The sequence below is a fragment of the Balaenoptera musculus genome, chromosome 7 (assembly GCF_009873245.2).
Source record: "Balaenoptera musculus isolate JJ_BM4_2016_0621 chromosome 7, mBalMus1.pri.v3, whole genome shotgun sequence".
Lineage (NCBI taxonomy): Eukaryota > Metazoa > Chordata > Mammalia > Artiodactyla > Balaenopteridae > Balaenoptera > Balaenoptera musculus.
The window spans coordinates 83,337,871-83,360,945 of NC_045791.1; the positions used below are offsets into that span (position 1 = coordinate 83,337,871).

Here is a 23,075-nt window from a genome sequence, read left to right on the forward strand (position 1 = left end):
TTGAAATATTGTGAAAATTATCAAAATATGACACAGAGACACAAAGTGAGCAAATGCTGTTGGAAAATGGCACCAAAAGACTTACTTGAATGAAGGCTGCCATAAATTTTAAATTTGCAAAACATACCATATCTGCAAGTACAGTACAGCAAAGTGCAACAAAATGAGGTAAGCCCGTACACACCAAGGAAATTCAATGAATTAATTTGCTGTGTTAGAATGCTAACTCTAAGCTAGCTATAAACAGACTTTAATTTTAGAATAAATGATCTGTAGTTTTTATTTTGTCATATTTACACAGCAGAGTCAGTTACCTCCTAATTATCCGTTAAGGCTATTTAAATAAATTTCATAAAAAACAAACTACATCATTCATATTTATTCTCTATGACAAGGAAGTATGGATCCAGCTCCTCCAAAAATAGTTATAAATGTGGTGACCATATACTCTGGTTTGTCAGAGACAGTGGTGGTTTTAACCTGTCATCCTGGAGTAATTAACAACTCCCCTTTCTACTCTCAACAGTGTCCCAGTTTAGACAATCAATTATATGGTCGATCTATTAAGTCTCTAAGATATAAAAAGATGGAGAGTCATTCTACAAAATAACTGGCCTGTACTCTCCAAAAAAAATGTCAAAAAAGGAGACTGAAGAGTCATGACACTAACTGCAATGTGTAACTCCAGACTAGATCCTGGGCAGGAAAAAAAAAAATTATAAAAGAAATTATGGAAGAATCAGTGAAGTCTGAACACAAACTATAGATTAGATAATAATACTGTATCAATAGTAAAGTCTTGATTAAATAAAGAATCAAATTCTTAAATGGAGAATATCCCTCGTTCTTAGGAAATCCACACAGAAGTATTCAGTGTGGGATAAAAAGGGCATCATGTCTACAACCTACTTTCAGATGATTATATTCACACAAATACATACATGGAGAGAGAATAAAAAAAAAAATAAAACATGAACATTGACTAATTGGGTGAACATTACACAAAAATGGGTATACAAAGAACATTTCAAGTATCTTGAATTATTTCAAACTAAAAAGATAAAATAAAAAGATCAGCAGTGGGAGAAGCAGGGAACGGACCTGTTAGAAATTGCCCTCCAATTATCTTTTGGAGTCTCACTCCCACTAACACTATTAGGAATCAGCTAAAATAGTCATTTTTTCATAGATAAAACAAATTATCATATAAATGTTTTTAAAACCCTGAATATTATTACTAACCTCTTTCGAATTCTAGCATTAAATAGTGGTGCCTCAAAACGTGGATTTGTACCAACCAGGAGGACAACATCTGTCTCTTCCACACCGGCAATTGTAGTATTAAGAAGATAATTGGAACGTAGATCTGTGCTAGAAACACGAAATATAAAATGCAAGTTTTACTTTAAAACTAATACACACTGACAATCCATGAAATACTCTCCTGTCATCAAACCCATGGCACTCCCAGACAAAAAAAATCTATGAAGCATTCTTAAATTACATCAAAGGTTCAGATACTTATTAATAACTGGATTCTCTAATAGCTCCTGGTTTGACTTTGGTCTGTATGTGATAATAAGCTGGTAGGTATGTTGGAGTATCCAAGCTGTCACATAAAAGTCATTGATGCCATAGATGTGTTGGTTTAAACAAAACCTGTAACCAGAAAAAAAAAAAGAAAGCCTAGATTCTAGCTTCAAACTTCTCACCCAGCTCCTGTGGTGGGGAAGACCTCTTCAGTGCATAGGGTGTCAGAGTCCACTCTATTAAGTAAATCTTTGAGTGCTACTAGGGCTTCAGCATCCACCAAGCCACCTGCAATTGCTGCCACATCGTTGCCTTGAAAACTCTGCAACTAAAAATGGATGAAAAGGCTATCACCAAGAAACCTTCATTCAGCAAAAGATCACAATGAAATGTTCAGAAAACAAAACAATAATGTCATTTTCAAGTACAATAAAAGGAACAAACTTCTAACTAAAAAGTTCTCACACTAATTATTAATTTGAAAGTGAGAAGCAGAAGCGTATGTGGGGCCAAGGTTAATGACATCAGCCTGGAATAAAGATGTATGTATGTATGTATGCATGTACTTATTTATTTATGGCTGCGCTGTGTGGCACGTGGGATCTGATTCCCTGACCAGGGATCGAACCTGTGCTCCCTGCAGTGGAGGTGTGGAGTCTTAACCACTGGACAGCCAGGGAAGTTCCTGTTTGTTTGTTTGTTTATTATTTTTTATTGTTTTATTTATTTATTTATTATTTATTTATTATTTATCTATTTATCTATGGCTGTGTTGGGACTTCATTTCTGTGAGAGGGCTTTCTCCAGTTGCGGCAAGTGGGGGCCACTCTTCATCGCGGTGTGCGGGCCTCTCACTATCGTGGCCTCTCTTGTTGTGGAGCACAGGCTCCAGACGTGCAGGCTCAGCAATTGTGGCTCACGGGCTTAGTTGCTCCGCGGCATGTGGGATCCTCCCAGACCAGGGCTCAAACCCGTGTCCCCTGCATTGGCAGGCAGATTCTCAACCACTGCGCCACCAGGGAAGCCCCCCTGTTTGTTTTTAAACTAGGAACAAAGGGTCTCAAAATGAGGTCTGGGAAATGAAGACTGTGGAATTATATTTAAATACAACTTCATCTGAAGGATCTGTCATTCCTTCAAGCCCTTTAGGTATGTTGCTCTTCTCTGACCAGAAGGCCATTCCCCCTGTTTTTGCTCTGGCAAGCTTGTCTTCATGCTTAGACTTTGCCTAAGGAGTCACCTTACCTATGTGACACGATACCTGGTTAGGCATCCCTCCAATGTGCTCTCTCATATATCATTTTCTGCACAACTACTCAAAGTAGCATATGATAATTGCCTAATTATGCATCTTTTCCTAAAAGACTGTGGGAGGTTAAGAACTATGTGCTAGTGGTCTTTATATCCCTACATCTAGCATGACATGTTGTATAATTCTCAATAAATGTTTTCTTTTTTTCTCAATAAATGTTTGTTAAATGGAAGATAATCTTGGCAAGATGAAAGAAGTGAAGAGAAACATATCCCCTCTTCATTAGAAAGATGTGCCTTGGAAATCACAAATATAGTTATTCTATACTTCAATTTTTTACCATTCCAGCTACACGCGAGAGTGCGTCCTCCCAGGTGGTGTATGTTAAAAGCCCCTTTTCATTTCTGACCATCGGCTCAGTAAGTCTTTGACGTTTTAGCCCATCATAGGCGAATCTAGATAACAGAAATTATACTATTTGTGGAATCTTGCTAAAAAGGCAACTATAATTTTCAAGTTTAAAATCTAAAAGAAATGTTATTAAAATACAGTACTGGTTAAAGGTCAAATAGAATAGTAAACACTTGGATAAAATAATTATTCCAGGTTTCTTTGGAGATGAACTAATAAATATTCTACAAACATCATCTAAAACTAAAATACCACCTAAAATGTTTGAGTTCTTATAATTTATTTTCAGCTACCTGAATAATCTTAAAATTACAATACACAAAAAATCTGGTAGCTGAAAAAGCCAAACCATTTATAAAACTTGAGTATCTTTAGATATTTCATCAAAATTATATTGTACAAATCTAACTTATATTTAGCTTCTATTCTCCAATGAAACAGAGGCAAAGTGAAATAGATTAAGTATCTTAATTTACTTCAATTTCTCTATCTGGGAGGAAAAAACATATTTCTCAATAAGAAAGCCAGTTAATATGAAAGCCAGTGATATACCTAGGACTACTAAAGTCAGTTTTGTCCAATTCTCTATATAAACAGTCCAGATTTCAATAGTCTATACACATTAATTTGCAAATATAAAAGACTGTTCCTTAAAATCAAAATTATTATAAAATTTCCTTTAAATCAAGTCCAAAAGTTAAAGGAAACAATATAGCACATGCCTGGTTTTATCAGAGATCCACTCTTCATTGATGTCCTCATGCATCCTTGGCAAAATCCTCATTACCTCTCCGGTTCTTGTGCTGACCACAATATTACTTCCAACTGCATCCATTACATCAATGGATTCTGTCTTTCTAAGAAAATAAACACATATATTTACTAGTTGATTTTGAAAATAAGGAAAAAGTTTCTGTTACCGGGTTTACCAAAAACAAAAAATTTTACAAATTTCCTTTCTGAATTTCTAAAACTAATGGAACTCAGAGGAACTGTGATTTAAAAAATTAAATAAATAAATAAATAAATAAATAAAAATATACCCTTATATTTGAACAGACCATAATGCAAAAATGAAGCCTTTAAAACTGTTATCTAAAACAGAAACCAACTGGAACGGCTGCAAATAGCTAAATGTGGACAATTAGAGTATCAAAATAAATAATAAGAGGGACAAGATTTTGGGGTATGGCTGATTAAGGAGCTTCACAAATCCTCCCCCCAAAAACAAAAATAAAGCTAGACAAAAACTGACAAAAGCAACCAATTCAGCTCTTTGGAGAGCTAACAAAAGCACACAATATCATGAGATGCTTTCATGTGTGGGAAAAACTCCTGAACTTCAAGTAAGAACAGTGGAAATCAGTGGTGTTCTGGCTTGGGACCATTCTTATCCCCTTTCCTACCACCTTGAACTGGAGGTTCTGCCAAGATGGGGCAAGCTATGAAGACAGGAGCTTCTTTCTTTCCACAGACAAGGCTCACTCGTTTTGGAGAAATGGCAAAAGTTGTCTGTGGAAGTGGTATCTTGGAGGTCACTGAGCCGAGGAAAGTCAAGAGTACTAGCCTGAGGCTGTAGTCACAGTCAGGGCAAGCATTGCTGGTGGAGGCTGCACATACGTGCAGCTGAGACCAGAGAGCACCCAGGCTATTCATACTCTCTTGGACAACACAGAGACCCAAAAGACCTGCTGTAAAGTACAAGCTGGGTAGACTTGAAAACAGCCTTAACTCTGAATATGCTCTTCTATCCACACACAGATCCAATGGCAGAGGATGAAAGCTTTATTGGCTCAAAGAATTTAAGCACAGTCACTATCTGACTACTAAGCTATGCAGACACAGGAGCAACTCCTAAGAAGCCTTGCTTAAAAATAAAAACAAGAATATTAAAATATGTTCAAAGAAATAAGGAAAATTATGTTTAAAGATTAAAGGGAAGTATGAAACATTGAATCAACAAGGATTCCCAGTAAGGATACAGAAGTTACAAAAAAGAACGAAATAGAAATTCTGGAGTTGGAAAGTGTAACTGCAATAAAACAAATCACTATAGGGGTTGAACAGCAGATTTGAGATGACAAAAGAATGAATGAATGAACTTGACAGTAGATCAACAGAATTCATCCAATCTGAAGAATAAAGAAAAAAAAAGTTTTAAGAAAAATGAATAGTGTCTCAAAGACCTGTGACACAACATTAAGTGTAGCATTTGTATGTATTATGGAGAGGAGAAAACATTCTCTACTTAAACATTTCAATTATGTACTGTCTCCTCCCTGCCCCCAACTCCCTAAACCTTTTGTATACACAAATACATGGTTTAAAGCCTGGAATTTTAAGATACTCCCATATACTCTGGTAAGAGTTTAAAATTAGAAGGCAATTTGATGATATATTTTCAGAACCTTAAAAGTATTCAAATTTATTGCAACGATCTATTTCATTTCTTAATTTAATCAGAAGAATCAGAGATATATAAGAAAAGTTATAAATATGTTTATTTTAGATTTGTAGGACTTCCCTGGTGGTGCAGTGGTTAAGAATCCACCTGCCAATGCAAGGGACACTGGTTCAAGCCCTGGTCCAGGAAGATCCCACATGCCATGGAGCAACTAAGCCCATGCACCACAACTACTGAGCCTGCGTGCCACAACTACCGAAGCCCGCACGCCTAGAGCCCATGCTCTGCAACAAGAAAAAGCCACCGCAATGAGAAGTTTGTGCACCGCAATGAAGAGTAGACCCCGCTCGCAGCAACTAGAGAAAGCCCATGCACAGCAACGAAGACCCAACACAGCCAAAAATAAATAAATAAATAGATAGATAGATTTTAAAAAATAGATTTGTAATTATAAAGAAATAGAAATAAACTAAATGTCTAATAAGAACTAATTAAATAAAGTATACTATGTGTACATGGTTGAAAATTTAATGTACAATGAGAGGAAACTATAAATTTTTAAAAATCAAGACAATCTTATTCTTTGGAAGAACAAGTGAATAAAATAATTTTGTGATTAAGTACTTTGGAATTAATTTCCAAGAAAACTACAATTTGCACAGGTTCATCCTATCCTTCAATTTAACAACTTATCTTCTATTAAAAGGGTTTTACTTAAAGCAAATAAATAAAAACTTGGACCAGAACAGTTAGAACTCATGAAGAAAATGAATCTTAAATTTTTTTGAATAGTACTGAATTAAAGGACAAAAAATACCATGATGAATACCTTGTTTCCCAAGGCCGAGCAGTAAAGGCATAGGGCTTAGAGGTCAGGGCACCTACAGGGCAGATGTCAATGATATTCCCAGAAAGTTCAGACATGAACATCTTTTCAATGTATGTGCCAACTTGCATATCATTTCCTCTACCTGTTGTTCCCAGATCATCTACTCCTGCAATCTCACTTGCAAACCTGCAAGATAAAAATGTACCATCAAATGGTCAAATGCAGCAAACTTACCTCCTTTCCTATTCATTATCACAAAGGTAATGATTTTCAAAACACTAAAAAGATAGATTTTCAATGGAAAATGTAGTCCCTGAATAAAAACAATAAATGTTTCCATTTAATTTGAGGTGTAACACACGTACAGAAAATTGCACAAATCATGTGCACAGCTCAGCAAGTTATCACAAAGTTAATGCTTGTAGATTTTGATTTTTAAATCCAAGTGAAGTTGATATTAACTAAAAGTGAAAACTTATTCATTTTACTGGCTTATATAAAAAACAATGAATACAACATCCCTCTTCTTTCACCAAAAATAAGTTGATATCCGTTCCAGTGGTGTTATTCCACCAAATTTTGTGAATATTAAATAAGTATACAAATGATATTGCAGAAGAGAGAAGGAGAAAAATATTACCTGATGCACCGAGTACACTGTATACATCTAGTCATAATGGTTTTTACCAATGGCCCAATGTTCTTGTCCTCCACAGCACGTTTCCCCTCTAAAAACCGGCTCCTATCACTTCCAAACATCATGGACTGATCCTTAAGTAGATTATGAAAGAGTTAACCAAATTTTGCTAACAAAATTAAAACAAAAAGATTTAAGGAATTAGACTACATACCTGCAGATCACATTCACCTCCCTGGTCACAAATAGGACAATCCAGTGGGTGATTTGCTAGTAAGAACTCCATCACACCTTCCCTGTAAAGAAAATTGTAATATATAAAATTACATAAATTGCTGACATTCAAAATGGTTTACATATAGGCTATTTAAATAACTGTCACAGATGAATACTCTCATATAGTTAACATGGGTTTTACATTTACTATCAAAAACGCCAATGTAACTATTATAAGAGTAGTATTAAATACATAATCTAAAAAATGTTTATAGGAGTCCAGAATAAAATATCATTAGAGAACCTAGAAAATTGAGTTTTAACAATACAGAAATACCAAAAGTTGCTGAATGGTCTTCAGAAAACACTGGCATTAATTCAAAAAAACATTAATGCAAAGCAAAAACAAACACAATCAGTGCCAGTACAGTACAGTACAATATCACTGCAATAATCTCAGTTCAACAGCCCCAAACTTACTGTTACCACAAGATGAGCAAGGTTATAAACAAGGGATTTTAATGCTGATTCTGCTGTAGGCTCAAAACCATAAACACCTGACTTCACCTCCTCTATGTGCACTCACTTCCAACTGCTCCTAGAAGCCAAGCACGCCAACTTCTTCAGAGTTTGATACTGAATTTCTCATCTATGGGAAGGTCTACATACTGAAATGTGCAATTTTCTGCTCTAATAAAAGTCACTATGCCGAGTTAACAATAAAGTACCTGGCTTTCTTAGTTTTCTCTGAGTTTGTCAGGATGTTCCAACCTTTCATTACTGGCATCGCACAAGCAGCTACAACCTGGAATTTCAATGCAAAAATCTCTAAGTATTTGTATTTATTGGTAATTATAAGTTAACCCAATATATAAAAATATTAAATTATACATATGAAAACAAGGAAAGAACAGAGTATTTCTGAAGACTGAGTTTTTCAGTTTTCATATTTATAATATGATAATCTGGCACGATACATTTCTCTTAGAAACTAGACATCTTCTTAATTTTATTCTAATAATTAATGAGATTTTTTTAAGAGGCTCTGAAACAGAACATCAGATAACTGTGTTTTGATTAGCAGGCAGTGCTGAATTAAAATTGCACAAGCCAAAACGAAATTAAACTGAAAGTGAACCTCTTCACTGCAATCCTTTTCTCTAGTGAAAATGGCACAGCATAAGCACTTCTAATGTGCTGCTTGGCAGCTCCACATCCTAGCTGTGTGTCACACAGCCATTTGCAAATAGTGACTGCTCTAAAAAGACCCATTTAATTTCTAAATGTTACCATTATATGCCACTTGCATTTATATAAAGCACTTTCTTCAATGTGTTTCCAGTTTTGAAATGAAGAGAATCAATCACACAAAAAATAAATTTATAGATAGAAGTAAACAGGACCAGATTCTCCACTACAACAATATTGATTCTAAATAAAGTCTGCTGCAAGATTTAAAGTTTTCTACCTTCTACAGCATGGTGTGGAATTTTAGGTATCAAGTACCTTAGGAGCTTTCTCAATTTCAACAAGGCACATCCTGCAGTTTCCAGCAACAGACAACCTTTCATGATAACAGAATCGAGGGATCTGCATGCCAACCTTCTCACAAGCCTAGAAGACAAAGTAAAAAATGTTTGCACTAGAATAACCTGACCTCATCCTTGTCTTGTCTAAAACACAGTAAAAACAAACAAAAAACAATCAAAAAAACATGAGGCCATCCCCTACCTATCTTATTACTCTTACCTACAAATACCTGTAACTTGATCCTCAAAGAGATTTTCCTCCTTTTCTTTGCTCTTGATTCCAACCCCTGTCTGCTCTGAAGCTACCTCTTTAAAGATCCTCACCGTGCCTATACCTTATGTGGAAGAAACTGGATAAAGAAGCATATTCAGACTGTGCTAAAGGCTTGACTCCCCGTTTCTACTCTGAACCATTGTCTACAAAGACTCCTCCTTCAAACTCTGTCCCAGTGGCTTCATACCTGGACTTCCTCATTGACTAGCCTTCCTCCTTTAGATTAGACTCCATTTTACACCACCCAGCTGACTACAATCTGGTTCTATCTTTGGCTCCAAATACCCCACCCAGGACTCTCACTCCCTTCCCAGTTCCCATTTGCTTAGTGAAGGATATTAGTTCCCTCTACCAATTATCCCTGCTCCTTCTCTGAGCCTACAAATGTACTCAAATTTCCTCTAGAATTAGTTCTTCCATCCTTAGCCCTCACTCTAAAGCAATCTCATCGATTTTCAATATTTTAACTACTTAGCAAAAATGTATGGAGTCTTCCTGTGTGCTAGATGCAGTGGGTCAACTGCCCCAGCCTTCACACTAGCTCATTTACATATGATTACATTCAAAACTTCATCTGCAGCCCTGATGGTCTGCAGCCCTGATAGTCCTCCACTTCTTCAGATGTAAGTAGGCATTCACATGTGTACACTCTATAGACAGTTAAAATTCAATCTATTTCTGTCCCCTACTATACATCCCCAAATAAGCTAACAAAGGCAGCAATCACAAAAACTCCTCTGCTCTTCATCATTCCTGAAGGCCTGTCTACCTACATCTCACTCTCCCTTGAATAGACCCTCTTGTTTTCATTCCATTGCCACTATTTTAGGCCTTTTCACTTCCTGCTCCACTAATGCAAGATATACTCTTTCCGTGTCTCATTCCAGTCTTATTATTCTCCAAACCACCATCCTCTACAGTCACTGTCATACTGCTTAGTAGCCACGAATATTCTTGATGGTCCAAACTATAAGCTCTTCAACATTGCATAGATTGTCTTTAATGACCAGACCTTCTCTACCAGAATCTGATTTCCTGTTATCTCCTCTTCTACACATACCTTATGTTCCATCAATACCAAACTACCTGAAGCTTCCTTGTCCACATATAAACACCTACTCATCCTTTAAAATCTTCTCAGAGATCACCTGAGATATTCCTGACATCTCTTTCTACCACCTCCTATACATGCCAAAATACTCTCCACTGTACATTGAACATAATTTTGTTATATATTTTTGTTTACATGTGTATGCCTGACAGTCTAGAAATTACTGTTAAAATGAATAAAGAGCATTTAGCTCTGCAATAGTTTATGATGGAATGAAGCACCACTTCTCCATGACCAACTCTGTTAGTTCTGGAGGAATTTGGAGAAATTAAATATTTAGGGCATAAATTCGAGAACCTAATACCCTCCATTTATCTGCTTTGTAGGACACATTCCTAGAAATATTATTAAAAATAGAAAGGTTACATAAAAGTGAAATGCATCAAGCAGGCTCACAACAAAGGTTACCTTTTCCCCAAACTTACCTATATTAACTAATAATTTATTTTAGGTAACTTAAAACTTCTAAATGGGAATTTATTTGAAGGCAGAAGTGAAACAAAAGAACTGCCACAGTTCACTTAGAAAGTCAGAAACTGATAAATGATAGCTCACTCACTCTGAAATGCCAAGATTTCAAATCAAACTTATTTTCATATAATTTTACTATCTATATATAGTTCTTTAATGAGCATTTGTCAAGGAATCTTGAAAATTTTAGAAGTAAATGAACAGTATAAAGAAAATAAATTATTTTTGTTTTTTTAAATCAGAACATACACAAAAATAAAGAATTAAAATGAATGCCTACTTGGAGGATGGTAGTTCCTGGTTCCACCATGACAGACTGACCATCAACAAATACTTCAATCAAGTTGCTTGCTGCTGTGGCAGTTGCTCGAACTGACCATCAAAAATATTAAGGTGAAAATGAAATTAACAGAATTCAAGTTATTACAGCAAAGGATAATGGATTAATTAACCTCCACATCTAAATTTTTTCCTCATTTTATACTATTCCCTTCTATTTCTCTAGATGCAAACTTCTAAATTATTGACTTAGAGGAAAGCTTTTCCAGTCCTGAATACCAAACAGAATATGGCTGTCTACCTTTAACAGCAGTTTAAGTTGTAACTTTTAATACCACTGAAAATATGTTCCTAGGGAAGACCACTTCTCAAAAGCAGAATGACTGCTTTTTCCATTTTGGCACTGATGGGCAATTCCTACTACTTTCTATTCCACGATAATTTCTATAAAATGTTTAAAGTTGTATTTTGAAAATCATTCTATTCAACTTGGGTCACTGTTTCCATTTTTATTTAATATATATTATGGGTCTTTCAAGAAACATTCCATAAACCTATGAATTTACAAAGACAGCAAGTCTAGTACCCACAAACGCAAATTCAAAAAAAAGACACTCACCACATCCTTTAGGAGACTTAGAAAGGCTCACTAAGGCCCTTCTTACAGGTATCCTTAACATATTGCTAAGAATAAAACAAAGAAGAGTTATATTATCATAGGAAAAACAATGCCAATCCCAAACTTTTTGGTAATATTTTATGGTTTTAAAGCACTTCATATATATACATTATTTCATTGAACATTTCACAAGTCCTGATATTTTTCCTGAAATTCTAGAGATGAGAATACTCCATCTCAGATAGATTAACTGACTTGTACATCATCAAGAAGCTAAGAAGGAGCAGCTAGCATATAAAGTTGAATCTTCTAATTCTATATAAAGGGCAGTTTTGTTGTTTTTAATTATAAACAAATGATCAAACTTAATATACTACTATATAATAAAATAAATTTCAAGAATTAACAGTGAGTTTATCATTAATTGCCATGTAAAATAAAGCCTACCTTTCTGCCTTCATTTCCTGCTAAAATGCATTCTAACATTCTACGTTCTGAGCAGTTATCTACTAAACGCTTCTGAGATATTCTGAGCTGGCTCACAAGCCCAAGCCTTTAAAAACTCTGGAGTGCTATTTTCTGTGTCCAGGAGTACATTTATCTTACAGATTTGCAATTATCTGTTTATGTGCCTGTTCTACCCCCACTGTATTATGAACTTCTTTATCTTTCTATCCTCAGTACCTACCACCAAGGGTGCCACACAGTAAGCTCTACAACAGTGGTTCTCTATAAGAGATAATTTTGCTTCCCAGGGAACATTTAGCAATGTCTGGACAAACTGTCTGTTGTCACGACTAGGGGAAAGCTATTGGCATCTAGTGGGTTGAGGTCAGCGTGCTACTAAAGATCCTACAAGGCTCAGGACAATCTCCCATAGTAAAGAATTATCTAAAGTGTCAACAGATCTGCAGTTGAGAAGCCCTCTCTAAAGGATTTGCTGAATTACTGAAATAAATGGAAGTGGATTATATAAATTAACACCAATTAAAGGTATACATAAGCAAACAGAGAGAAAAGTTATCTGATCTTTTAGAGTTTTTTGTCCATCCACTTGATCATATCGGCGAAGCACTGAACTTTCTGTCTACTCACTTGATTATATGGGCTAAGCATCTAATTTTTCATTTGGAACTCTTAAAAATACAACAAATTATGTGATCAGAATGTATCACATAAAGAATTTCAAAGTTTATATTAGAAAACAGTATATATACATAAGTTTTAAGCATAAGTTTCACAGAAATTTCATTAATTCAGATGTCAATAACTCAAACAATTCATTAATTCAGAATTTGTGATACTGAATCTGCAGACATCTGTCACCTACTAGTGAGTGACTTTTTGGTAAATCACAGTTTCTGTTTATCTATAAAAGAAAACAATACCTCTTAGGCTATGTGTTACTAGTAGGAGCTCAATAAATGTCAGTTATATCTGAATTCAATTTAGATGGGACTGGCCACTGAAAATCAGTTTTAAAGGGCTCTTCCTTTGCGCTCCTTCTCTTTACTACCAGCACACACTGTGTATGTATGTGTATGTATATATATATATATATATATATATATATATATATATCTTTATTATTCGACCTACTAAACTGAAAGCTAGTAATCAATTTCAGTATCTCTAGTCTGTAAGCTCCCTGACAAGGAATGGTGCACTTTGGTCATTTCCCTTTTCTGAAGACCTAGCACAGTGCCCCTAAGAAAATGAACCATCAAACAGAGTTGACCCTTAAACAATATGGGTTTCAACTGCACAGGTCCACTTACAGGTGAATTTTTTTCAATAGTAAATACTACAGTACTACAAGATGTGAGATTGGTTGAATCCTCAGATGCAGAACCATGGATATAGAAGGCCAACTATAAGTTATATACAGATTTTCGACTGCACAAAGGGTTGGAACCCTTAATCCTCTCATTGCTCAAGGGTCAACTGTAGTCTTACCACCAAGTTCCAGAATGAGTAGCATCTGTCCTATTAAAATCTATTCACATAAAGGTAAAACTGAATTTGCTAAAGACAGATCAAAATCAACAATATTTCACACAACAATGTAAAAACTTTAATATTACGTTTGTCTCCAATATAATATGAAAGTGGTGCCCACTTTAGCTAGGAAATCCACCAGGACTAGGCTGTCTGTTGAAAACCCAGCATCAAGTGGAAGACTGCATCGCCGCAACATAAGAAATACAGATTTGCAAAACTTTGATAAGCACTTTACACTAATTTGGCTACCATGTAAGAACAGAAATAATCATCCCTAAGATGGGAAAATGCTAATGAATAATCATTTCTAAAACTAGACTGGACACTTTTTGGTGCAGGGACAATACTACTCCACATTCTCCACCAGATATCCCACATCCATCCACTTCTCTCCCTCCAAGGTACTGTCCTATTTCAAGCCACCATCATCTCTTGCTTGGATTGTTACAGTAGCCCCCTAACAGGTCTCCTGGCTTCCACACTGCTCCCACAGCCTCTCCCATCTTCCCAGGGGCTGTGACTTCAGATGGAAATGCTCTTCCCTCAGATCTTTCTGGCCCCTCCTCATCCTTCAAATTTTGGCTTAAAAGGCATTTCTCAGGGAGATTTTCCTTGACCAGCCTAACTAACATATCCTAACTACTCCCCAGTCACATCACTCATTTAATTCTTCCTTGTGGACTCACTTCTAGCTTATAATAGGCATTCAACAACTATTTGTTAAATGAATTCTATCTCTACTCTCTGGCCATCACTTCCACTTTCCTGGTATTAAAGAGTGCAGGTGCTCTGGCAGCCTTACAACACCCTGCTTAAAGATGCACACACAATTCAGTGGAAAAAAAGGACGTTCCGCAAAAAACCAACTTGATATTTATTCATCAGAAACAGTTCACGTTACATTTTCTATACCCTCAATTCGTGTTTGAGCAGAGCAGTGTCTGATCCACGTTTTTACAGTACATGTACATGCATTAGATTCCCAAAACTTTTAAACAACGTAGCTTTGTTATCTGCAGTGCGACCTTGGGCCAACTTTTTAAACGTCTTTTTTCTTCAGTTTCCCCACCAGTGAAAAGGATAAGAAGTATTAGCCAACGCAATCTATGGACAAAACCAAAAAACAAAAAAACAGAGGCATGGACAGTTGCTAAGGCAACAGCAGCCAAACAAAGATGCACTATACCAGGTATATAGTAACTGGGGGGAAAAGGCTCAGTCTTTAGGCCTAAGTCCTTGACAGAGGTCCTCTCCCGGGAAACAAAACGGCCTCCTCTCCAGGAAGGGGACTGTCCCGCATTCCCCTGCAGAGGGAAGGTCACCCACAAGGCTGCACTCGGGCCAGCGCTCCCCAGGGCCTGATTTCCTCCTCCTCTCTGCTCCGTCAGACCAGAGACGCTGGCTAACAGTCCTCACCTGCCAGCTCTCGGGGGTTCCCGAGGAGGCGGGGTGGGAGGCGGCGCCCACTCAAGGACAAGAGGAGAAGGAGTCGGTTGGGCCAAAGAAAACAGTCTCGTCAATAAACAAACTCTGGGGACCAAGTCACCTCAGCCTTCTCACCCAAACACAACCTCACCTTCTCCCTGGAGCCGCCGAGGCTGCCCTGCAGAATTGTCTACACCCCGCCGACCCCTTCAGAGGCCAGGTTTCTTATTCAATATGGCGGCCTCGAGTATCTCAGTCAGCCGGGCCTGGAAGAACGGAAAGCCGGGAGGGACTAGAAACCCCAGTTCGACAATTGCTCGTTTAGATTGAGCTCGGCAACTTCCGTCAGCTTGACAGAAGGCGGGGCGGAGGGCGTAGCAGCCGGGAGGAAGCGGGGGCGGGATAAGGGGGCGGGCTCGGACCTCAGTTCCGCCGGAAGTAACCTGGCGCCCGAGGCCGAGCGTCTTCCGTCATTTCCGGCGCTTCAAGGGGCGGTTCCGGTAGTCTTCGCAAACCTTGGAGGTAGTAATTTAAGCAATGCCCATTTTATTAATTGATTTGCAAACACAAAGAAAGCTCGGCAGATAATTTGTGGGCCATTAATTAAGAGCCCTGGATTTTTACGTTGAGAAATCTTAACGTACTTTACTTTTAACCTTTAACCTGCTGCTGGGGGCATCGGAGAGAAACGCCTCCGTGTCTATATAAGGCATTTCCGGCCTCGTTGCGGGCCTTTTTCCCTCTTAGCGCTCGGCAGCGACCGTCTGCGCTCCTCTTTTCCTCCGCTGCCGCCCAGTTCCCTGTCAGCCGTCGCCATGGGTTTTGGAGACCTGAAAAGCCCCGCCGGCCTCCAGGTGCTCAACGACTACTTGGCGGACAAGAGCTACATCGAAGGGTGAGCTGACGGGCCGGGGTCGGGGCAGGGCCGGGAGCAGTGGTGCCACGTGGCGCGGCCTCGGCTGCGGCTGGAGGAAAGGAAGCCCGACCCCAGGGCTCTCCGGCGGGAGGGGACTGCGAGGGGAGAAGGGTTAAAAATGTGCTTTGTTTCGGCTTACTTGACTCCACCAGGTGTTTCCGCGTCTTTGCTTAATTAACAAATGTAAACCTGTAGGTCCACGTTAGCGATTGCAATTTCTGAGGTCTGAGTGGCAGTTGTGTCTCAGGATAGCTCGGAGAACCAAATAAATGATCCCTGATCCTAAGGAACTTATTTTTTACAGAAAACTAAAGCTGCTTAGGTAGCCCGGTAACAAGAGGGCGAATTGCCACTAATTAATTTGACGGTCGTAGCGTTTGTCGTTCGTTGGCTGGTGTTTGTGGTTTTTCTTTTAAAGGCGTGTGTAATTAGTTTTGCATCATTGGCAGGTATGTGCCGTCACAAGCAGATGTGGCAGTATTTGAAGCAGTCTCCGGCCCACCACCTGCCGACTTGTGTCATGCCCTACGTTGGTATAATCACATCAAATCTTACGAAAAGGAAAAGGCCAGGTAAAAGTATCTTTGTGTTTATCTGAAGAATAAAATGCTTTCTAAGCTTAAACTCAGGGTTTTCACGTGACAAGTTAGGGTTCAGGCTACTTTAGTTTTGTGGGGATATTGTAAGCTAAATTTCTCTGTGACTTTAGAAGGCCAAGAGGCTGAAATCTTCTGTTTTTTCATGTAACAGGTAGAACATGACAATTTCGAAGAAAAAATTAGTCAATCTAAGAAACAGAAAATTTTATTCAAGCCACACTGAGGATTATAACCTGTGAAAAGCCCCTAAGAAACCTTTGAAAACTGTTCTGTGCATATAAGTGTTTTTTTTTTTTTAATTTATTTATTTGTGGCTGTGTTGGGGTCTTTGTTGCGGTGCGCTGGCTTCTCATTGCGGTGGCTTCTCTTGTTGCGGAGCACAGTCTCTAGGTGCGCGGGCTTCAGTAGTTGTGGCTCACGGGCTCAGTAGTTGTGGCCCATGTGGCTTCAGTAGTTGTGGCACATGGACTTAGTTGCTCCGCGGCATGTGGGATCTTCCCAAACCAGGGCTCGAACCCGTGTCCCCTGCATTTACAGGCAGATTCTTAACCACTGCGCCACCAGGAAAGTCTCCGTCCATATAAGTTTTTGTTTTGTTTTGGGTTTTTGTGTTGTGTTTTGTTTTTTTTAACATCTTTATTGGAGTATAATTGCTTTACAGTGGTGTGTTAGTTTCTGCTTTATAACAAAGTGAATCAGCTATACATATACATATATCCCCATATCTCTTCCCTCTTGCATCTCCCTCCCTTCCACCCTCCCTTTCCCACCTCTCTAGGTGGTCACAAAGCACCGAGCTGATCTCCCTGTGCTATGCGAGCTGCTTCCCACTAGCTATCTGTTTTACATTTGGTAGTGTATATATGTTCATGCCACTCTCTCACTTCGCATATAAGTTTTTAAGACAAGGTTGCGCATTAAATAATGTATTATTGACAGTTAATACAATCCAGATCTACAGGTACAAAGCGAGTAGTGGGTCATGGGTCATCATGGCCCAAGATTCAGAAGGAATGTTATCTCCTCAGGAGGGCTGGTTAATGCAGATGCACAATACACAGTTTAGAGGAGGGAGGTGGCCCAAACAGGCAAAGGAAATTTTTATGTTTAAATTTTTCTTGTCTTGCCACAAAATATGAATTTTAGTTCATCAATGACAGCAATTCAGCTTTTCCCCACACTGGCCTGCCAGTGTGCCTGACCTTGACCTGGGGACCCACCTCTGGGGTGAGGGGTGGCTCATTCTTTCAGTCCTTTGCCATTTTTCTGAAACTGCTAACAAGGATGGAAGTTTGGGCAGGTGGACTCCAGTTCACTAAGAATGGAACTGAGCATACTTAATGAAATCTCAAACAGGAAAACTCATTCTGAAAGTAAATCTTTGTGCATATTGAATATAGCATTTCACATGCTACCGACGTTTGTTAGGTGAGGAGTTAAACATGTAAAAGCATTTACCTGGGAATGTTGAAGGGTAAATTCTTGGTGCAAAAGGGGTCTATTGATAAGTTGTAATGAAAACAAGTTCTCATGTATTGTTTGAAAAGGGACATCATACCGACCTAATAGTAGCTAGCTGATTAAATTTTTTTCAAGCCTGCCAGGAGTGAAGAAAGCTTTGGGCAAGTATGGCCCTGCTAACGTGGAAGACACCACAGAAAGTGGAGCTACAGATAGTAAAGATGATGATGACATTGATCTCTTTGGATCTGATGATGAGGAGGTATGGCATAAGTTGACATTTGTGCGTATCGTTGTGCTTAGGCACAGGCTCTGTAGCCAAAGTGCCTGGGTTTGAATCCTGGCTTCACTTTATTACCTGCCTTTTAAAAATTCTCACTGGCTACATGATGAATAAAATCAAATCACCATCTTTCGGCTGAGCTCATGATGGATTTGCTTTTTTCTGATAAAGCTAGTCTGCTTTAAGCTGAGGACCCACCAGCCTTAAGCTGAGGAACAACCAGCTTTGTGAAGTATATTAAATTTTTTCTTCACAGGAAAGTGAAGAAGCCAAGAGGCTAAGAGAAGAACGCCTTGCACAGTATGAGTCAAAGAAAGCCAAAAGTAGGTCATTTTATAATTTGTGTTTAACTTAATTGTTTTCATAATAATGTGAATAATCTTTTTCAAAGACTGATTCCCAAAGTAATTTCCTTTCTTCCCCATTCCTTGAATATGTCAGTATTTCAAAACCTTCTGTTGAAGTGGAGCTTCAAAACTTCCACAGCTACTGGTCTGCAGCTGTTTTTATGGTAGCAGCTGTGGCATTCCTCTGTGGGAAAGAAACTGTTACATAACTAAACACCTCTTTCTCAGCGAAATAGAAAGTGGGCATATGTGTGACAAACACAAGGTGTATTTTCTATAGTTTTATGTGGCTAAGGAGATGATCCATTTAGAAACAAATTAAGATTTGTTAAGTGTCTTGAAGTAGGGCAAAAATAATTATTTGAATAATGCTGTTTCTTGTACTCATTTTTAGAACCCACACTTGTTGCCAAGTCTTCCATCTTATTAGACGTGAAACCTTGGGATGATGAGACAGATATGGCAAAACTAGAGGAGTGCGTCAGAAGTGTTCAAGCAGACGGCTTAGTCTGGGGCTGTTGTGAGTTTAGTCTTTGCCTTTTGACACTGGCATCTGGAGTTTGCATAGTTTCAACCTTTGTCACTCAACAGGACTTTTCTAACTAAGATTTTTCTTGATGCTCTTTTCAGCTAAACTAGTTCCGGTGGGGTATGGAATTAAAAAACTTCAAATACAGTGTGTAGTTGAAGACGATAAAGTTGGAACAGATATGCTGGAGGAGCAGATCACTGCTTTTGACGAGTATGTGCAGTCTATGGACGTGGCTGCGTTCAACAAGATCTAAAATCCATCGTGGATCTGTGCTCTTAAATAAAAGCTTGAAAGACACCCTTGGCTCTTGACTTCTAAATAAGAGGATGGTATTTATTTATATTCCTTCCATTTTGAAGGAAGAAATTTAATGGATAGATAATTCATAAATAATATAAATTTGGGTCCGCATTGTCGTTCGACGTTTAGCCCAAAAAAGGAGGGAACTACCTGTTATAAATACTGTGACTATGCATAGATGTAGACTTTATAAACAAATTAACAGAAGTGGACTCAGTACAACTTCTTTACCCATTAGTGATGTCCTCAGTGTGTGATGATACAACTTTTTTTTTTTTTTTTTTCACACACACACACACTGTATTTTATTTTTACAAGACCAACTTTTTTTTTTAATTAATTTATTAATTTATTTATTGGCTGCGTTGGGTCTTTGTTGCTGCATGCAGGCTTGCTTTGGTTCCGTTGAGCGGGGGCTACTCTTCGTTGCGGTGCGCGGGTTTCTCGTTGCAGTGGCTTCTCGTTGCGGAGCACAGGCTCTAAGCATGCAGGCTTCAGTAGTTGTGGCTCACGGGCTCAGTAGCTGTGGCTTGCGGGCTGTAGAGCACAGGCTCAGTAGTTGTGGCGCACGGGCTTAGTTGCTCCGCGGCATGTGGGATCTTCCTGGACCAGGGCTCCAACCCGCGTCCCTTGCATTGGCAGGCGGATTCTTAACCACTCCGCCACCAGGGAAGCCCCCGATGATACAACTTTTACCGCAGTATTTCAAGTGTTTATATTTGCCTTGTTTTTTAAAAGAAATTGGGGAGGTAAACTTGACTGAAATTTTTGTAGTAAGAGGTTTTTTTTTTTTTTTGACCACATCACGTGGCTTGTGGGACCTTAGTTCCCCGACCAGGGATCGAACCCAGGCCCAAAGCAGTGAAAGCACCCAGTCCTAACCACTGGACCACCAGGAAACTCCCAAGAGTTTTGATTTTAGATAATTAGTCCCATATATATTGGTTCAAGACCTTGCCCTTTGCAAGTGATTACAAAGTTACTTAATATCTGAGCTAGCTTTCCTCGATGAGAATGTTGGGAGTACCTTAAAGAATCATGAGAAATGAGTCAAAAACAGGAAAGTGCTCAGGTCAATACACATAGCAAATAATGTCATTTGCCAGGTCATGAAACATTTGGAGATAAAGGAATTAAATGCCAGGACTAATTTATAGTTAGTAACCAGTGACTTACAATGGCTGACAAAGTAATTTGTTGTGACCTAGCGTCTTCAAGTTAGGGGTTACTTGTGACTAAAAAAAAAAAAATCACATTTAGAAATCCTACCTAAAATTAATGTTAAGTTATGAGTTGGCATGTGCGATTTACTAAAGGACACCTAACCCAGGGTAGGGGAGGAGTCCCAGAGTTTGTCGAGGCAGATGTTGTAAATTTAAGGGATGCTTCCTGTACTGTTGAGGGAGAAGTGTTGAGCATGTGACTTTGAGTAGTAGTGTGTCCTGGGAGGGAGGCTATATGGGTGACTGCTCCCTCGGTTCGTAAGCCTGGCTTGGGTGTGGAGGTGGGGCATCTTACCTGGGTTTGTAAGTCTGATTGAGCCTGTTGGGGTGCGGAGACGTCAGTACTAAGGTGGCGCTGCAGGTGAGTGTACTCAGGATGGTGTTGCTGTAGTCAGGTGAGAGTCCAATATTGGAAACCGCTGCATCTTAACAGTTAATTTGGGATGTATCGAACATTTGAGTATATATTTTTTAGAGTAGTAGTTTTCACAAAAGTAGAGCTTGGGAATTGTAGACCTCTAAAAATCTTCATTTTGTAGTCTCTCTGTAGGCCAAGGAGATTGAATGTTTGAGGTCCAGGTTTTCCTAGCAGAACCAGACGATGCTGTTTCCTTCCCTCTCAATCTGATTTTCTTTGTATGTGGCCAACCAACTTGAATGTGGGAAAGTGTTTAAATTCTAAAGAAAATGTGTACTCAATCGGACATATATGTACTGATGAATAAAATCACCTTCAACATTTAGTCCAACAGACCCAGTCTGAAATCACTGGGGAAATTTTCAGGTTGTCAGTATCGTGAGAGCCAGCAGAGGGCAGCACTTCATTTTCTGGAGAACAGGAGAGCCCAGGGATTCTAGAAATGCTGTGGAAAAGTAGAGGTGTAGTAGTGAATAGCCAAAAATAATTCACAATCACTGTAATGAGTAACAGATAGCTTGATTGAGTACCAAAGAGCTTGGCCAAAACGTTAAGTATTAAAATTTATTAATGATAAAAAAAACCCAATGATTAAAAATGTGGTTAAAAGTTAAAAAATTTAAATAGTCAATACAAACCACAGCTGTCTTGTGAATCTTAATGATGAAGCATGTGACTTTAAGATCTTGACTCCACGGCCTTGAATAAAAAATGTGTTTAATGGTATCTTTTTTTTTTTCTTTTTTTGTATTTATTTATTTTTGGCTGTGTTGGGTCTTCGTTTCTGTGCAGGGGCTTTCTCTAGTTGCGGCAAGCGGGTGCCACTCTTCCATCATCGCGGTGCGTGGGCCTCTCACTATCTCAGCCTCTCTTGTTGCGGAGCGCAGGCTCCGGACACGCATGCTCAGTAGTTGTGGCTCACGGGCCTAGTTGCTCCGCGGCATGTGGAATCCTCCCAGACCAGGGCTCGAACCCGTGTCCCCTGCATTGGCAGGCAGATTCTCAACCACTGCGCCACCAGGGAAGCCCCTAATGGTATCTTTTAATGTCATTTTAAAAGGTAGATAATACATTAACATCATTCAAAATTCTAGAGGTTATACAGTGACATCTCCCCTGTCCCCTAGGTCTCCCATTCACTTCCATAAAAGCAACCAATGTCACCAGTTTTTTAGGTCTTTCCAGAGCTAGTCTAAGCATACGTGTAGGCTAATTGTAGCATATGATACAAACTTCTGCATCTTAAGTTTTGTCCATAGAAATAGACTTGGATACTTTGGAGATTATATCTTGGATATTTTGTATTGGTACATAAAAGATTTCCTCATTTTTTAACAGTTACAGAATCCATTGTCTCATATCTTATTGAACCAGTCTAGTTATTGGATCTTTAGTTTGCTTTCAGTTTTTTGCTATTATGACCAATGCTCACATATTCATGTGAGCCAGTATACTGAATGAACTGTTTTTAAACCAGTGGGTTCAGAAGGCACAGGTGTACATAGAGAGATTTTTTTTTTTTCTGTTTCTGGCTTTGGAATAAGAACCTACCTTTTTTTGCATGCTGCATAAGTGATTACATGACCCTGAAACCCTGTTTCTTTTTCATATTCAGCCATTGCTAGTACAAGGACTGGGCAGTGTGGGAATTCAAAACTGATTCATTTAGTGTCACTATGTTAGATGCTATAAAAATACAAAAGGATTAAGAAAATAACCATAAGGGTTATTCAAACCCTTAGGGTGGTTATTTAAACCACCCTAAGGGTGGTTCAAACATACTTAAAATTGTTAAGAATAAAAGTAATTTTGTGATTAAACAAGTACAGTCATCCCTCAGTATCCGAGGGGGGATTGGTTCCAGGAACCACCCCCCAACCCTCAGGTACCAAAATCCTCAGATGCTCAAGTTCCTTATATAAAATGGTGTAGTATTTGCATATAACCTACTAATATTCTCCAGCATTAAATCATCTCTAGACTACTCATAATACCTTATACAATGTAA

The 23,075-nt window shown here is 38.5% G+C and overlaps 2 protein-coding genes and 2 non-coding genes across 6 annotated transcripts in view; 3 read left to right on the forward strand and 1 right to left on the reverse strand.

Annotated features, from left to right (window-relative positions):
• Nucleotides 1–15,355, reverse strand: part of NDUFS1 (NADH:ubiquinone oxidoreductase core subunit S1) — a 34,283-nt gene extending 18,928 nt beyond the window's left edge. The window contains exons 1-12 of one of the 3 annotated variants that reach the window (XM_036857469.1): nucleotides 15,140–15,295; nucleotides 11,563–11,627; nucleotides 10,945–11,036; nucleotides 8,786–8,893; nucleotides 8,008–8,084; nucleotides 7,278–7,359; nucleotides 7,067–7,197; nucleotides 6,427–6,612; nucleotides 3,916–4,050; nucleotides 3,123–3,237; nucleotides 1,713–1,858; nucleotides 1,243–1,371 (exon numbers count right to left, since the gene is read on the reverse strand). In XM_036857469.1, the coding sequence (XP_036713364.1) occupies nucleotides 1,243–1,371; nucleotides 1,713–1,858; nucleotides 3,123–3,237; nucleotides 3,916–4,050; nucleotides 6,427–6,612; nucleotides 7,067–7,197; nucleotides 7,278–7,359; nucleotides 8,008–8,084; nucleotides 8,786–8,893; nucleotides 10,945–11,036; nucleotides 11,563–11,623 (1,262 nt within the window). In that variant the 5' untranslated portion in view covers nucleotides 11,624–11,627; nucleotides 15,140–15,295. Of the gene's footprint in view, nucleotides 1–1,242; nucleotides 1,372–1,712; nucleotides 1,859–3,122; nucleotides 3,238–3,915; nucleotides 4,051–6,426; nucleotides 6,613–7,066; nucleotides 7,198–7,277; nucleotides 7,360–8,007; nucleotides 8,085–8,785; nucleotides 8,894–10,944; nucleotides 11,037–11,562; nucleotides 11,628–14,749; nucleotides 14,770–15,139 lie in introns of those variants that run through there. The other 2 variants (XM_036857467.1, XM_036857468.1) reach the window with 2 other exon arrangements.
• A 78-nt stretch (nucleotides 15,356–15,433) lies between these two features.
• Nucleotides 15,434–19,423, forward strand: EEF1B2 (eukaryotic translation elongation factor 1 beta 2). Its single transcript, XM_036858864.1, has 6 exons — nucleotides 15,434–15,883; nucleotides 16,354–16,476; nucleotides 18,100–18,226; nucleotides 18,504–18,570; nucleotides 18,989–19,114; nucleotides 19,225–19,423. The coding sequence occupies exons 1-6, from the start codon at nucleotides 15,804–15,806 to the stop codon at nucleotides 19,377–19,379; spliced, it is 678 nt and encodes a 225-aa protein (XP_036714759.1). The 5' UTR covers nucleotides 15,434–15,803; the 3' UTR covers nucleotides 19,380–19,423.
• On the forward strand, nucleotides 18,343–18,421 carry LOC118898591. The gene has a single exon (XR_005020738.1). It is a non-coding gene; the product is annotated as a small nucleolar RNA SNORD51 (small nucleolar RNA).
• LOC118898593 lies at nucleotides 18,726–18,858 on the forward strand. Its single transcript, XR_005020740.1, has one exon. It is a non-coding gene; the product is annotated as a small nucleolar RNA SNORA41 (small nucleolar RNA).
• Nucleotides 19,424–23,075: the final 3,652 nt, after the last annotated feature.